We start from the raw sequence: 18,250 nt of genomic DNA on the forward strand, positions 1-18,250 counted from the left end.
TAATTATTGGTACAAATACATTTAATAAAACTACGCAGACAAAATGATGGTCCTTTCTACTAGCCTGTTTTTAGTTCAACTTTCTCTCTACTAAGATTAATTTTCCATTGTTTTTGAATGAAATCTTTCTCCATGATTTAATATAAACTAGCTGAAGAAAGGATGCTTGAATGTACTAGATAAACTCGCCTTCTTTGGCAAACAACGTCACCTTGTGACCTTTTGTTCCTTCACAGCATAAGTCAGCTGCAACAAGTAACCACTATGTTAACCAAGTACTATAATGGGCCATTTAAAGATACTGCAGTGTCAATCCTTTTAACCCAGATACTATACATTACTCTAATAATTCCTTGAGCAGAGTAAACAATTTCCCATACAGAATGAAGCAACAACCAGATAATATTAACTTTATGGACCACATGATGTTGCCCAAAAACTAAATATACAAAACACTTTAGAAATTTATAATCACTTCCACTGGTACTTCCAAAACTATAATCTTTACTAAGATAGACAACTCCATTCTAATATTGAATAAATCATTATTGTCTAGTCATTTACTTGGACAACCCTTGTAATAAAAAAATTTCCCTACTCAATTCTGTAAATATAAATACAGAGATGCCAACTATTTCAAATGACTGAGCGTAATGATTATAGACAGAGCCCTTTATTATTTGCAACTACTAGACCTGACCAATGTCTCTAAGCTGTTTATTATTATAACTATTATTTATTACTGCTATAGATTGCTCATTTATGACTGTTTTGTTTATTTAATAAACAAATTTTTAAAAAAATGAAATTATGTCTTATTTAGTTCAGAGTAACAAACATACTAGTAAAACAACATTGAACATGCACAAACAGTGAGCAGAAAAAAGCCTTTGTGTAAGGATTAGTTTATATGTTTGACACTTACTGTAATAGTTTTGCAGCTGTTGCAGCCTTTGCTTTCATGAGAATGTGTCTGAATTTTTGGGAGTTATAACATTGTCCATTTGACTGCATACACATCTTGTGTGTTATAATACTGCTCAAAACTGAGGTGCTCAAGTTTGGTGTGAACTTGCTTTTGTTTTTAGTCACTAAACTAAATATCCTTTCACTGTAAGTATTAGAATGGAAGATTGTAAGAATTCCAAGCATAACCCTACACAGAATGTCATACTTCTGGTTGCCATTTCCATCCTTAACTGTAGACAGCTGAACCCAAACTTGTCAACATTCAACTGAAGGACAGTTTCTGAGAAAGTATCAATTTAATAGTTCAAATATTGCCCTTCCAACCTGTCAATAGTGTCGTGCTAATGTGTATTGACAAGGACAGGATACCTGTCTGTGAAGAAGTGTAGAGAAGAGAAATCTTTGCTGACTTTCAGGTTTCGATCAGAAACCTCTGCGTGAATCAGAAGTATATCATTTAGAGGGAAATGTTTTATGTAATTTGTAGCTGCAATATAGTATTTCTTGACACTGGTGTACAAGCTGATCAGGTCCAGGTCCTTTTCTTATTTAACAATGTATTCCTTGGCAGCATTTCCAACAGAAACTGCCTCATCAGATTTGTGTAAAGATTCATTGTTGTAGTCAAGTTAATGTTGCCTTCAAGATATTCTGGCTTGATGTATCTGACAAGTATAGTTTTAACTTGTGTAATCAAAGTTCTATGCATAATGTGTGTACAGGGTTCTTCTCTTTGCAATATCAAATTGGCTTGATCAAATAGAGGAATTGCAGACTGAAGAAAAAGACAAAATAACAAGTTCATTTTGTTGTCCAAGAAAACTGTTAACTTATCTAACTTGCTCTACACATAACTTTTCTTGGTTACTTCCTTGCTAGCTTTTGTTTTCTTTTTTTTTCATTGTCTCTTCTTTTGTTCAAGGTCAGACTGCCTAATCATATAATGAGCTCACACAGGGAGGGTGTTTTGACTGTTAGTCTTGCTGCCTGACTGAGCTGCACATTTAGATCCTTTCGAATCTAGTTTTTCCTTTTCACAGTGAAAATACTTCTTCAATGGCTTCCATATGTCCAATATTCTGTTGAGGCACACCCAAGTGATAGTCATCTTGTGTTAACAAGTTTGTCAATCCTTAAAACTCTTTGAAATGTTTTTCTGTTAGCACTTTTGTCCAGAAAATAGTAGATATCAATATATCAGAAACTGGGCAGGGCAGTTCTCTGGAAGCTTTCTGGGCAGCAACATTCATGAGGTGACAGGCGCAGCCCACGAAGTAAATACTAGGCTGTCGTCTTGAGATGTGTCCCATCACACCTTTACTTATACCAGACATAACTGAGGCATTGTCTACAGAAAAACTAAGACAGTTTTCCCATGGAATTTTCCTATTTGTCAGATCATGGTCCAAAAGCTTGAAAATATTCTCTCCCGTTGAAGCTTCTTTCCATTTCACCATTGTCAAAAGAGAACAAACAATTTTTCCAAGCAAAGAGTCAAGATATTGTACAACCACTGGATACAATTTTGAGTCATCCATGTCTGTGGATCCATCTGTAAACACTGTTAGTAAGTATGCTTGAAATCATTTTGTCATCTTCACAACCCAACATCTGTACAATGGCTGTAGTTTTGGTTCTGGCACAGCCATATTTTTTCACTATATCAGAGTCTAGGAACATTTTTCTGAATAGATGTCCTGCATGATCAGCTACAGATAGAGGTAAATTATGAGCAATGACAAATTGAGTGAACATCTGCATTTATGGTTTCATATTCCAAATTTTACTCATAAATGTCATTATCTGCATCAATTTTGTCTTCACCTCAGCTTTTTGTTGGTGAGATGCTGATTTTGTATGTCTGGAACAATCGTTTATCCTGCCATGCGCCACAGAAAAATCAATGTGACAAACTGTACAAAGCTCATGACTGTCACTGACTTTTGATGCAATGACCAGATATTTTGCACTATACTCTTTCCTAAATTTTTTATTTAGATTTGCCAGAAACAAGACAATCTGTTGAACAAGACCTCTTATTTTCCATCTTGTGAACAATCGCATTGGTGTTTCTATGCTGCTTAGAAAATGAGAAATACCCATCTACGTGAGTGCTGACAAGCACTGATGATGTAACCATGGATTCCCCACGTACCCAGTAAGGAGAAGCACCGCACTCAAACTATTGGTAGACGTTGGAGATAAAAAAAAGTTTTATTATTTCAAGCACAAACATGATTATCACAAGTAGCCATTTAGACTATGTCTTTTATTTATTATCAAAATTTATTTGTATCTTACTAGAAATTTTCTTTTCACCCCTTTCAAGCCCTGGGAGAACAATTTCACTTTATTGTATAGGCCTATACAATATATAATAATTTGGGAGTTGCAACAAGTTGTAATATTTATCTGTATAAGCATATAGTCGTAATGTATACACCAAAATTGTAATGGCTGGCATCTCTGTAAATAGTATAGGCTTCAAACCACCTTTTCAATAGAAATATTCTCATTGCATATACTAAGTAATTTTATACAAGTATACTTCCTATATCATTTATTTTAATTCTAACATACCACTCAGTATTTTTATAAAGAAATACCATGCACTATTTTCAATTCCAAGTACTAAAACTCAAAAGAAATAACATTACAAAAATACTTCCACTGCAAATCTTTTCACAATCTGCATTGTTATTGATTAATATTTAATTAAACTGTGATAGATTTACGATCATTAATATCAGTTTAAGTTAATTTGTATTTAGAAATGTACATAACATATTGTAAAACCTGTACTGCAAAGTTCCTGCCTATTCACTAAAGTGTAGAAGATTCTCAAGTGTAAGAATCAACAATGCATTGTGTGTAGGTAAATATTAGTGTATCATCAGTACTGCAGTGCAGCCTTACACTTACAAAAATTAAAGCAACATACCAAAAGACAGTATATATTGATAGTTTACTACAGTTGATATACTATAAACCTCTGAAGCTGTAACTGGGACTTCAGATGTTTGACCAGGAACGTTTATAATTTCAAATATTACAAGCTTGAGTGTATTAACATTGGACGTCACTATTCGTACAAAGCCACAATTTCAGTGGTGAAAATTTTCCATGTGTTTTCCAGAGTTGACAAACTGCCTGTTAAGTGAACTGTATCTATATCAAATCAATCCACTCATCATGGACTGTTGATAAGAAAAGGAATTTCTAAATCAGATAAGATTCAGCATCATGTGTAAAACTTGTATACAAGTCATTACTTGTAATAACCATTATTATGAATTGTACTGTTTGCATATTAAAATACATTTTAAGAAAGAAACTGCATATCAATCTTGTTTGTAAATATAAATCTGATACAAACACATAATTAACTTCATATTTAAAATCATCATTTAATTCAATTTCAGACTATTTAAAATGAATAAATTGTATCCTGATGTGCTTCCACTGTTTATTACAAAGTACCTTTACTTTTCATTTATAGTGTTTATATTTTAGATGTCACTACAGTGGAACTTAATATTCATTTTTTTCTTTGTTGGTAAAGTGTAGAGCTGCAAAATGGGTTCAGTGTTCTGCCCACCACCTTTACACAAAACAAGATGTTTAGCATTACACATACTTAAAACTTACCATTCAAGACACCAGGGAGCAAAATATTTTGAAGTCTTGGTGATTAGTGCATAATGAATATAAATATAGAAACCATACTAACCACAAAACACAATCATGAATTGTTCCCAAACAAATTTTATTTTAATTAGAAGAAGCTGTACATGATACCGATTTTCACTTAAGTTTATACTTTAAGCTGTCCTCTAACTTGTTAATGTTGCTTCTTCCTAAAAGAACAACCTGTGAAAAAATAAATAAATTAGAAATTCATTACATTAAAATAAATATTAACATTTAAAAGTGAAAAACTATAATGACCCCTGATCCTCCTAGTACACATTACAAATACTAATTCTGTTTAACTTACAAGTTTGAAAGTTTATGACACTAGCTCAGTGACCAAGCAAATACATCATCAGAAAGGAAATGTCCACCAATTCTAACCTCAATGTTTCATTAATTGGCAGATTCACTATGATGTATGATATATATTAGTCATTAAGTTTTAAAGCTCTAACTATTGATAAGTTTTGGTTAACAGTGCTTCAGTTTCTTGAAAAATTGCTGTTTTTAAATGCAGGAAAGTACATTTTTCAAATACATGCATATATACATTTCTTATGATACAGTTTTGGTGTAACAAAACCTTTTTTTTAAATTTAAATATAAATTTGAGAAATGTATGAACTGAAACAGCTGTTACTAACAAAATCTAAGTTAGGTTTAGAGCAAAACAAATATTTCAGATATCACAAAAACAGCTAATTAAAAAATAAAATTCTGACCAACATAAGCCATCTAAAAATCTAAAATCAACATATACACAGATGGGTGAAGTTATAAATTATACTACTGCGAGTTTTACAGAATCATTAACCTTATCGAAGTAATGAAAATAACTAAGTTACCTTCCCTCCACATAAATGGGAAAAGAAACTAATTTTTCACAGGATCAACACACAAAATTCAACATTTTTGGTACAGACCAGATTTGTAACACTTGTTACTAATTAGAGGATGAATAAGGTTAGTAGGTGAAAATTTTCAGAACCATAAGTTAGGGTGAGAAATTTTGTTTGTGGAACAAGATCACAACCAATAAGTTTGTCATAAAACAGTACTAACACAATATTTACAAACATTATTTTTCTACCAATTAGTTTTTCCACGAAGGACTTAGTCCATTTGTCTTCAATCAGTTGCCAACTCAAAGTTACTAAATCTAATTATGAATCATAATAAGTACCCAATAGTGAAAGTAAATGAAAATGTTCTATATTAATCACACTACAACTGCTATATCCAGAGATAACAGTGCTTTCTACAAAATATCAGAGTTCATCAGGCTTACTAGAATACAACACACAAAAGTTGTAGTCATGGCAATAAAAACACAAGTTTAAGGGAATTATAACAAACATTGAAATTTCACACTGCTGATTTACTTATTTATTTCCATAATTTTACCATCACGCTACTTCTGAGTCTCTCTCTCACACACAAATTTGTTCTTTCATTCACATAAAGTCATATAACCAGTAAAAATACACAGCAATGTTCTACATTACATATGGAAAATTGACAATATTAATGTTGAAATTAAGCCCTAAAATTTTAGGACTGTTTGTTAATTTCACAAACAAACATTACCTATTAAAAACTTCCATCTTGCAGTTTAGATGGAAAAAACAATCTTATAAAAGAACACTTTACAGCTACCTAAAACATTAACTTTAACGTTTATGCTATCAGAGTTTTAGTGTTATAATTTCTACGAGAAATATTTAAATTCTTAGTCATAATCTGGCAAAGCATCTGCTTATAACTGGCAAACCACTAAACTGACTGTTATCAAACCTGGAATGTACCCATAGACCACCCCTGGCAGTGACATAAGTGAATCAATTTATTTAAACCCCTTACATGTCTTCTCAATGCACTGAACAGGTATGTATTCTTGCCATTCAGAAATAAGAGGGTGAGCAGGTTGTGACTTTTACAACCACAAAATTGTTCTCAGGCTCTTATGTGTACAACAGAAAAAATACAAATTACAACAAACACTGAGAAGAAATCATTACTTCAATGAGCATGCATTCTACAATTTTTTGTAATTTTCAAACTGTTTTGTTGACTGACTGGATAATAAGCCTGTCTGACCCGACTCACCAACACTAAAACGAACTTAAAACTTCACGTTTTAGGGGAAAAAGCCAGAAAGTTAATCTTGGTTCCAAGAGTATCTATTCAAAAACAAATGAATGAAATGTAATGCATTTCAAAACAAAAAACACTTAATGCAAATTTTTCTTACCTTCCGTTAATTTCGCCCTACCACCCGTTGGCTGGCACAGTACAGTTGAACATCCCACACAGAGAACAACAGTTTGGGCATGGCTAAAGACAGTTGTAATCTTGTAGCATCCTATAACAGGAGGAAAAATTCTACGCATTTCCAATTTGAAAAACTAAAACAATTCTTGAATTTTTCCACATCTGAAATAAGCTATTTAAAAGCAAAATAATTGGAAACTTTACAAATTATTTTGAAATTCAAACTTGTTTGATTCAATAAAACCTGACAAACAGCAATGTCTCTTATTTCCTCAAAATAAAAATATTTAGACTGAAAGGATGTATAACCTGGATTATGCAGTTTACATTTTCTAGAAAATAGAATTCCAACATTAAGTAACTAATATATACAAATACTAATTATGACCACAAACCTGGGCATTTGACATCCATGAAAAATGAATTTGGATGTTGCACAAGTCTCTTTAACTTGCATTTTCTTCTCTCCTCTTCGGGACTTGGATGAAGCAAATCTTTTGCTAACTGAAAATATTGTAATATTTTATATTATATATGGAAAACAATCTTGTGAAAATAGTCCTAGTGTTTTCAAAGTTATACTTAATTTTAATTATACGATGGTTGTAAATTTTGTCAAAATGACTAATCTTTGATGGATCTATAGGGAAAGAGTTAGTTTGAAACAAACTCTTATTAAAGATATACCATAATACTAACAAATATTAAAAGGTACAATCACAATTCATATAGATTTACCAATACTTTCATCATAATGACAGCAACATACAGCATTTTGGAAACTGTTAACAAAATGGTTTTGTACAATACATCAACCACTGAATCCAGAATTTTAGCATTATAAGCTTTTAAGTTTTCTGCTGACCCATCAAAAGCAAGGGACAAACTGTAAAACACTGACAAATTTGAAGTTGATATTTATTGATATTAAGAAAGGAAAGATTCATTGTTGTATGCACACTAAAAATAGATATTAATATACAGGGTGGCCTGTAAGTACCTACCCATCCATATGTTATTGTTATATTCAATTATGCATGTATTATAAATCTGCTTCTTTGTTTTTCTGAAAAATATGGCCAATGTAAGTCCATTTACACTTGGAGAATGTATTGTGCATAATATTATGCAGCGAGAATGAGGGACAGCACAGAGATACATAAGATATATGGATGGGTAGGGACTTACGAGCCACCCTATTCATTAATTATCTGGCACCTGGCTAGTGCCAACAATTGCTAATTGCAAAACACCATCCCTGAATTAAAAACATAAAAATTTAAAAATAAAAATATGCAGTCACTCATCTGTACATTTTCTAAAATAAATTTAAGATTTTGAATTTGAAACAAAAACATTGGCATTTGTAAAATTCCTGAATTTCTGACCACTCGGCTTTCGAGGAGTTAAAACTAGTTTTAAACATAATACCAAAGAAAGCTGTAATAGTTTTTAATACTAACAACAATACCCTTATTTGAAATCAATTATTAATTTGAATTCAATGTAACTACCAGTTGGATAGTTATGAACCCCTAAAAAGTTTATTTTGTTGCTTCAACTTGTCTCATTTATTGAGTTAATATGGTTACTAATCATAGAGTTCAAAGAAATGTGATGCAATACAAACATTTGAAAGAATGGAAAGGACACCTGAAGACATGAAAATTCTCTATCCATTGTTACTTAAGCTGCCTGTAGCTATTTTGACCTAATAACATGTGATGTAAACAAGAGCCTATAATGAATTACTCAAAAAACAAAGGCCACGTTTAAACGATTTTGGCAACCATCTGCAGTAAGCGTAAGATGTTAAAATTATTAGTAAGAAGTAAAAATACATAATTATATTATCAGTGGTCAAAAATTACAAAAGTATACTGTATCACAGCAGACTACAATGTTTTTAACCATTTTTCTATTATACCTAACTCTTTACAACAGAATCTTAAAATTTCATCTCACTTATCATAAAAAACAGCATGCATTTTAAATTTATTACTAACATCATACTGATTTTCACAATTCCGTACAGAACTAAAACATTTATTGTACAAATACAAGCTAGCTGAAAACTGTTTTGATGTTTATTAAAACAGATTTCATTTATCAAAACACACAAGTAAATTATAAGTGTTATATTAGAATGCTTTCCATTCTAAACTTGTTATAACTGAAACGCATTTAGCTCAATTCACTCATAACGTTAGCGTTTTTTTTCAGTTTTAAACTTCATAGTATAAATATTGCGTGATTTTTTTTACTTAATTATTTAAAAATCGACCAAATATTCTAATTTACAATACTTATTAAAGAGGAACAGCAAACACCGTTAAGCAGAAATGGGAAATTAAAATCTTCGTCCAAGTTACAAAAAAATAAGTACGTACGATTTGATTATAAACAGATCCTCTGCCAGAAATCTGAGAACTAGGCTTACTGCTTAAGGTTGTATTATACCATAGAACCACGACGTAGGCTTAACTTTAATAAAATGCATTGTTCCTCATAACAAATTTACATATTACAAATAACTAAAATCTTTTAAAATGTTAAAAAGAATAGTTTCATCGATTTATACACTTCCTAATACAGTAAACTTAAAAGTTAAATACATTTTTTGGACAAATACAATAAAGCACTTACAGGCATGTCTTATCTTGTTTAGTTGCGACGGAAAAAGAAATTCCACTACGGGGCTGACAAAATTTATCGCCAAATCTGTAGGTGACGCTGTATAGTTTATAACTTTAATAATAATATAATTGAAAATCATAATGAAAATTACAAAGCGGAAATGTCATTGTCAAATATTTAAACAAGTTAATTTTTCAGAAATTGCATGAAATAATACACTTCAGAGTTAGAATTAAATTTTTATATAACATTGGGCAGTATTTTTTTCTCTCTGTCGCTAGAGATAAATGCAACTATTTATAAGTAATTTAACGATGCTGATTCTATAATTCTCTGGGCCGGCATGGCCAGGTGGGTTAAAGGGTTCGACTCATAATCCGAGGGTCGCGGGTTTGAATCCCCGTTGCATCAATCATGCTCGCCCTTTCAGCGTGGGAGCATTATAAGTGACGGTCAATTCATTTGTAAAAGAATAGCCTAAGAGTTGACGGTGGGTGATGATGACTAGTCGCCTTCCCTCTAGTCTTACACTACTAAATTAGGGACGGCTAGCGCAGATAGCCCTCGTATAGCTGTGCGTGAATTTCAAAACAAATAAACAAACAATTCTATAATTCATGTTCAAAATGATCACTTCTAGTTTACAAGTTTCAATAGATTTATTCAAACAATTTTTGTACATTGTGAACGTAACTTTTTCATTAATAACTATTTATTCATTAAAAATTACATGCATCCCAGTGGCACAGTCTGCGGACCTGCACACTAAAAACCGGGTTTCGATGCCCATGGTAGACAGAGAACAGACAACCAATTGTGTAGCTTTGTACTTAATTCTAAACAAACAAACAAAATTACATTTAAGAATTTATAGTTTGTATACTTTGATAAGTTTTTTCATGTTCACATCATGAGTAACGGAAATCTATGACTTAATGTTTCCATTGTGCAAAAATACAGTTTTCAGCCTAACTTTAGAAGAATCGATAAAAACAAAGTCTACATTCTTAAGGAGATGTTAAGTACATAATTTTTCTGATAATGCGTCAACATTTGTATTGAAACACAGAGTATCTGCATGTTGTAGTTAGAAGGAAGATTTATACGGCGATTTTCGTAAACTGAAACTACCGTTCCTGAATCTAATAACTTCCTTTGCTGTAAACGAAAGTCGAGAAGTTTACTTGGTGCTTTGATAGAAACAAGTACAAAATTTGATCATTTAGCTTATTTTGTGTGATCAGATGAAGCAGTCTATGTTGAGGCGTCACAGGAATAGAATTACTAGAGGAAGAGGAAGATGATTCATTGTCTTCTTTGCAGGATAACTCTGTTTTGGATGTAGCACTGAAGGACCATCTCCCTGAGGTATTGGTTTCATTGCAGATGTAATGTCTGGATATGTAATGTCTTTTCTAGTTTTGTCTGAATATCCAAAACCATTATTCATACAAAAATAAAAGTCAGTTTGATGATCTTTGAGCTCATACCATATCATGGGAACTGTAAATGGCATATTTATTCTCTTCTTATTCAGGCATTGTATCAAGTCAGATGTTCAAAACTGTGCAACATACACGTAAAGACCAATGTTCTTTTTTAACGCCAATTTTACATAAAAAATAGTGGTAATAAGATACCTTTACATTGGGTGTGTTTTTTTCTTTAGTGAATCTGTAATATATTTTTCACAAATGTAGCAGAAGCTGTTGAATTTGGTGCTTTCAGACTTTAATCCAACTGCAGACAGTCAACATTTTAACTGATTTAAAAAATAAATATATGAAAAAAGAATTTGTGTTTATAGAACTACAGTTTAAAATAATTAAAAACAACAACAAAAGTTTGTATAATTTGATTATATCATGGGTATAATAAGAGGAATAAGATCACACTTTGTTTTAACTGTGAGCGAAGAACGGTGAAGTAAGTGAGTGAGTGAGAGGTAACTGAGTGAAAGGTGTCTAACTCTGTTCCTTTTATGGTCAGTCGAGGAATTTTTCGAATGTTCTAGCAAACTGAGCACGTGAGGGTTTCATGATTATCAGTGGATCAGGTGAGAAATTAAATGAAAATGACGTAATTCGCTACAATTTTATCGAAAACAAATAGCATATATGAAGAATATATTTAGAATTTTACACCAAAACAATACAGTTAGTGTTTGAATTCATCACAAATCTACGCCCTTTACCAATTAAACTGCTCAAGTAAACTTAATTTCACAGCACAAATGTACTGTACTGAGTAGCACAAATGTACTGTATTGAGTTGATTGCATGGTATTTCACAAGTGCTGATAAAATATATAGATGTTGCAGAAACTCGCAGTGTAGAGGTGAAGAGAAAATTACGACTACATTCTGAAAACCAGCACCATCATATTACCCTGAATCATTTCAGTTTTTTCAGTACCAAATTTTTTGTTGTCCAATGTCCTGTCACAAGAAGATGTATACATAGGATGTTGAATACTAACTACTTGATTAACATAGTTCAGGATGACTGAAACTAATAGATATAATAGCTAATGAAATTATAATTTTCACAATTAAGAATTATAATTAGGATTTAAAAATAAATTGAAAAGGTTTTAGGGCCCTTACGTTTTGAACTACCAAGAAAGTTTTCCGAGACAAAGTGTTGATGACATGTTACTAGAATCACTTACCTGATTTAAAATAGAGCAGTGAGAGCTCCACGGAGAACATATATTGCATAATCTTTTCTTGATATTTATTGCTAATACATCTAGAAGGTGTATAATAACTTCTCCGTATGCAGTAAGTAAATTGAATTTTATTCGAGTGTGTACTGACATATAATATAAGAACAGCACAGTAACTAATTCTGAAAAGTCTCAGTTAAGCTTATCTCGATCTGTTATTATTTCTTTCATGATGTTTGATAGAACGTGATTTGAAGAACCACTTTGGTTATCACGTTATATCTGGCAAGGAACTTGGCTTAGCCAATGAACAAAAAACGTTTAGAGACGGCCTGATCTTTCACCAGAGAGAGCTCATTGATGAAAATGCATCGCTGGCCAATGAATCAGATGCTCAGGACCTTATCAAGTCGGTTTTTTTACGGATTGGAATTAAATTCTCCCAATGCCAGGCCTTCAAGCTAGGGCAGCTCAAAATTCTTGCACACTGGCCTTTTGCAAACAGAATAGTAAAGCAATCAATGTATTATCAAATCTCCATAGCTACTCATAATGTTGAAAGCAAATCAATCCAAACACTGTCACAAGTTGACAGTATTATCACTGACTCCATAGCCACTCATAATGTTGAAAGCAAATCAATCCAAACACTGTCACAAGTTGACAGTATTATCACTTATGTGTTCACCTTTGGCGATACGATTAAATCGCATAAAACTTTGACTCAAGGTATGGCTGAATGCTGTGGATACAGAAACAAGACATCCGTTGATATTCAGCAAACACTAATAACAACTTAAGTAATAACTAGTATGGTTCACAAAACCCGCCATCATCGTGACAGTAAAAGAGGAAGCATCACCTAAATGGCAGAGCATGAACTTCAGGATTGTCAGGCCATGAAATCAACAAAGCATGGAACATTGCAGGCCTAGCAGAATATTATTTTAAAAATGATTCTACCCACCATTATTACTGCAGCCTTGACAATCTTTCAGATCTAGCTTCTAAAATGATATTGCCTGGTGATGGAAATCAATTGAACAGCAGCCCGGCCCTTATATAATTGGAAAGAAGACCATCTGCAATGGTGCTCAATGCCTTCTTTTTAGTTAGAAGAAGAGGTATGTCAAGTTATAATGACTTTAAACCAAACAAGATGGAATTTTACCCCAGCAGAAGCAGTATTTGAGACATAATGGCAGTCAACAAAAAATCAATGGCTATTTTAGAGTACCCATTGTCGGAACTTTAGGAAGGGTGAAGGAGAATTATACTTTGTTCTAGTCAAAGGTAAAAGTATAGTTTTTAAACATTTATTTCATGTTTCCTTATTTGCTGAGTAGGGTTATATATATATATACCTCTTTATATTCGTCTAGTGTCACTAAGTTTAATTTTTTACGTCAAAGTATTTGTTTCTAAATGTTTGCATTATTTATATATTAAAAAGTATTACCGTAAAAAGTGGTAACGCTTTGTATTTTCTTTGAGTAAGGCTTTTCATTTTGAAAGGTCCAATACATCTTTCTAAGCCATTGGTAAAAGATCTATTTTATTAAGCATTTTATGACTTTAATTTTTATCACAAGCATTGTTTGAGCATAAAATTTTTTTGTCATTTAAAGGATTTATGCTCTTATTTAAAAGGCCTGAGTTGAAGTGTTTTACTTCAGTATCAAGGACTTATTTTCTGTTTCAGTTTTTGGACTATGTTCATTACTGTGAAGGATTATATATATAAATATACATATCTAGATAGCTCAAACTAATATTCAGTTCACCTGTTATACCATAACGCAATATTTAGCATCTCCTATATTCTCTTCAACCCAATTAAAAGTTCTCTATTGTTTTTGTATTGTTTGGAATTTCGCGCAAAGCTACACGAGGGCTATCTGCGCTAGCCGTCTCTAATTTTGTAGTGTAAGACTAGAGGGGTGGCAGCTAGTCATCAGAACTCACCGCCAACTCTTGGGCTACTCTTTTTACCAACGAATAGTGGGATTGAACGTCATATTATAACAACCCCACGGCTGAAAGGACGAGCATGTTTGGGGTGAAGAGGATTCGAATCTGCGATCCTCGGATTACGAGTTCAATGCCTTAACCACCTGGCCATGCCAGGCCAGTTCTCTATTGATTTAACTGGCTAACATATTGATAATTTGTGAAAAATATTAACTTTTGATCAAAGCAAGCTACCTAAATAAATCAGGACTAAAAGTATATATCAAATAGTGAGTATAATTAATTAAATATAATGCTCAAACTATTATGTGATACTGCTGTAATTTCAAATTTATTATTTCTTCGTCTTGAATTCGAAACAGAGGCCTCTAACAACAAAGTTTGTCATGATGACCAGCTGACAGGTTAACTAACGTTGTAGTAATTAAAACTTCAATATTTCTCCTTTGCCGTTGTTGCCTTTAGGATTAGTATATATAACTGTTTGATATTAGAATATTTATTAAATTATAAAACTGCTTGTAATATTTTATTTCTCGAGTCTTTCACATCTTCCGTATAAAAACGTATAAAACAGTGATTTTCAAGCTGTGTATGGGCCTGGCATGGCCTAGCGCGTTAAGACGTGCGCTTCGTAATCGGAGGGTCGCGGGTTCGCGCCCGAGTCGCGCCAAACATGCTCGCCCTCCCAGCCGTGAGGGCGTTATAATGTGACGGTCAATCCCACTATTCGTTGGTAAAAGAGTAGCCCAAGAGTTGGCGGTGGGTGGTGATGACTAGCTGCCTTCCCTCTAGTCTTACACTGCTAAATTAGGGACAGCTAGCACAGATAGCCCTCGAGTAGCTTTGTGCGAAATTCCAAAACAAACAATTGATTGATTGATTGATTTAGTGTTTTATGGCACAAAGCAGCGAGGCTATCTGCGCCAGACATTCGGTAAAAATGTAAATAAATAAATGTAGTAATAGACATAAATGGAACTGAAGGTAAAACAAAAAAGTATAAAACCAATGTTGACACCTAGTCTACAATGTTAAGATAAAAGGTAGAGTATAAGAAGTTGTAAGGTATTTACTCTAGCAAAAAGGTAATGATCATAACCCGCCAGAAAGATTAACAGGTAAGTTCAAGAACCACCGTCAATCACCTGAAGTTGGCCTTTCCAGTCCTGGTTCTGGGTTATGTGTCATAGCAGCTATTATCAAAACGTAAAAGAAAGTAAAAGTTTTAAAAGACACTCCGCAAAATCGTAATAATGAGTAGCCAAATGTCCAGTAAAAAGATAAAAGTCAAGTAAATGGAGTAAAATTTGTAGAAGTAATTGAAGATAAAAGCAAAACGGCAATTAAGACAGAAAATGGCGTAAAAACCAATGTTGACATCCAGTCAACAAAGTTGTAAAGAACTACCTGTAGCAGAATGGTAATGATCGTAACCCGCCAGGAAGACTAACAGGTAAGTATAAAAACCACCGTCAGTCACCTGAAGTTGGTCTTTCCAGTCCTGGTTCCGGGTTATGAGTCAATATGGCCAGTATTAAAAAGTTAATTAGTAAAAGTGTGAAATGATATGCAGTAAAGTATAATAACAACTCGCCAGGATGACTAACGAGTAGTTCAAACGGATAGTTCAAACAGGAGCGTTAGTCACCTGAAGTTGGCCTTTCCAGTCCTGGTGTCGAGTTATTTAATGTACTGGCCATTGTCCAATGTCAAATTGAATGACAGAGATTAAAATTGTAAAAAAGGAACCACAATTAAAAAGGTATAATGAATAAACAAGCAACACTTAAATGAGAATAAAAAGGTTAATGGCCATTAAAAATCAAAAAACATTATCAAGGTGGACAGAGTCACCATCACCAATAACTCTGTCCAATGTTACAGATTGACCCTGGGAAAAATATGTTTAAAATATTGCCGTCGTTGAGAATTGTAACGATGGCAAGAAAGTAAAACGTGGCTGATAGTGATTTGAGTGTTACACAAATTACACATTGGTGCATCAGTTCCAGATAAAAGAAAATGATGAGTTAAAAAACTGTGACCAATGCGTAGCCTAGTGAGAACAACTTCCTCCTTCCGAACTTTACGGAAGCTAGATGGCCAAAGTCCAATTTTGGGTTTGATTTGAAAAGTTTGTTGTCACGTTGCTCACTCCAAGTGGACTGCCAGCTGGCACGGAGCCGACCCTTGAAGATAACACCATAGTCCATGTACGGAATAGGCATAGGAGTGATGGTGCTGAAGCAGACATATTTAGCTGCCATGTCTGCAAGCTCGTTCCCGCGAATACCAACATGGCCTGGTATCCAGAAAACTGGATTGAAGTAGCTGCTAATGAGAAACGGGCCAGTCGGTTACGAATATCAGCGAGAATAGGATGTGAGCTAACGTGTAGCGATTCCAAGGCAAGTATAGAACTAAGCGAATCAGTATAAATAGTGCAGTTGGAGTACTGCTCAGCTGCAATATGATCCAGGGCAAGAGATATGGCATACAGTTCAGCAGTGAACACAGAAGCTGTAGAAGGGATTCTGCGTGCAACTACTGACCCATAGCAAACCATAGCAGAGCCCACTGAATTACCTGATTTGGAACCATCTGTATAAATAGGAACTGAATGATTGTTTGAAAGATATTCATTGAATAAAAGACGGTACTTCCAACCTGGAGTATCTGCCTTTTTTAGGTGACTGAAAGAAAGGTCACATTTGGGGGCTGTAATAAACCATGGTGGGATGGGCCGACCTGTGGAACATGCAATGTTATCAAGGACAGACCCAATTCATCCAATTGCTTCCGGATGCGAAGGCCAAACGGAGCAATGACAGATCGTCTGTTCTGAAAAAGTACTGCCCACCGAGGAAGGAAAACACATTTCCAGGTGGGATGCTTTGGTAAGGAATGAAGTTTCGAAGTATATTGTAAAGATAGTTGCAAACGGCGAAGGTGTAGAGAAGGTTTATGAGATTCAATGTATATACTTTGAACTGGAGAGGTACGGAAAGCCCCAGTGCAGAGTCGAAGTCCTTGGTGATGAACGGGGTCCAGCATCTTTAAGGCCGAGGGTCTGGCAGAGCCATAGACCATTGATCCATAATCGAGTTTCGATCTAATAAGAGCACGATATACCTTTAACATTGAACAGCGATCTGCCCCCCAACTGGTAGAAGAGAGAACACGGAGGATGTTCAGTGCTCTTGTGCATTTGACCCGAAGCTGCTTTAAGTGTGGTATAAAGGTCAGTTTACGATCAAAGATAAGCCCCAAGAACTTGGTCTCCGGGACAACTGGCAGCAAAACTCCACCGATATGAAGTTCAGGATCAGGGTGAATACCTCGTCGACGGCAAAAGTACATGCATACAGTTTTGGAGAGAGAGAAATTAAAGCCGTTCGCCATAGTCCACTTCCGTACACAATTGAGGGCGGTTTGTAGTTGCCGCTCAATATATCTCACGTTTGACGACTGACATGAGATGTGAAAGTCATCGACATACAGCCCATTCGCAACAGTGAGAGGGAGTTGTTCAGTGATGGCATTTATCTTTATACTGAAGAGTGTAACACTCAATACACAGCCTTGAGGGACTCCAAGTTCCTGTACAAAAGAACGGGAAAGTGTCGAACCCACACGAACTTGGAATCTCCTGTCCATTAAAAAAATTTTAATAAACATGGGTAGATGGCCACGTAACCCATATGTATGGAGGTCTCGCAAAACGCCATACCTCCATGTTGTGTCGTAAGCCTTCTCTATGTCAAAGAATATTGATACAAGATGTTGGCGGTTGAGAAAGGCTTCTCTGATAGATGTTTCAAGACGAATTAGGTGGTCTGTGGTGGAGTGCTGTCGACGGAACCCACACTGGGTGGGCGAGAGGAGGTTGTTTGATTCAAGGAACCAAACAAGACGAGCATTAACCATCCTTTCTAATGTCTTACAGAGACAGCTCGTCAAAGCAATTGGACGGTAGTTTGAAGAAATCTTGGGATCTTTCCCTGGCTTAGAGAAAGGTAAAATAATAGCCTGGCGCCA

The 18,250-nt window shown here is 34.2% G+C and overlaps 1 protein-coding gene across 1 annotated transcript; it reads right to left on the reverse strand.

The window, feature by feature from the left end:
* Positions 1-4,716: 4,716 nt before the first annotated feature.
* Positions 4,717-9,705, reverse strand: RpS27 (ribosomal protein S27). Its single transcript, XM_076510435.1, has 4 exons — positions 9,580-9,705; positions 7,329-7,437; positions 6,914-7,024; positions 4,717-4,839 (listed from the first exon to the last, which is right to left on the reverse strand). The coding sequence occupies exons 1-4, from the start codon at positions 9,583-9,585 to the stop codon at positions 4,811-4,813; spliced, it is 255 nt and encodes an 84-aa protein (XP_076366550.1). The 5' UTR covers positions 9,586-9,705; the 3' UTR covers positions 4,717-4,810.
* Between the last annotated feature and the right edge of the window lie 8,545 nt (positions 9,706-18,250).

Source organism: Tachypleus tridentatus, chromosome 7 (assembly GCF_004210375.1).
Source record: "Tachypleus tridentatus isolate NWPU-2018 chromosome 7, ASM421037v1, whole genome shotgun sequence".
Classification (NCBI taxonomy): domain Eukaryota; kingdom Metazoa; phylum Arthropoda; class Merostomata; order Xiphosura; family Limulidae; genus Tachypleus; species Tachypleus tridentatus.

Bases quoted from the DNA above. Each gene is read 5' to 3' on its own strand.
- RpS27 (XM_076510435.1), bottom strand. The intron at 7,025-7,328 runs GTTTGTGGTCAT...CTCCTGTTATAG, and splicing joins CATGGATGTCAAATGCCCAG to GATGCTACAAGATTACAACT. The intron at 4,840-6,913 runs GTAAGAAAAATT...ATTTTTTCACAG, and splicing joins TAGGGCGAAATTAACGGAAG to GTTGTTCTTTTAGGAAGAAG.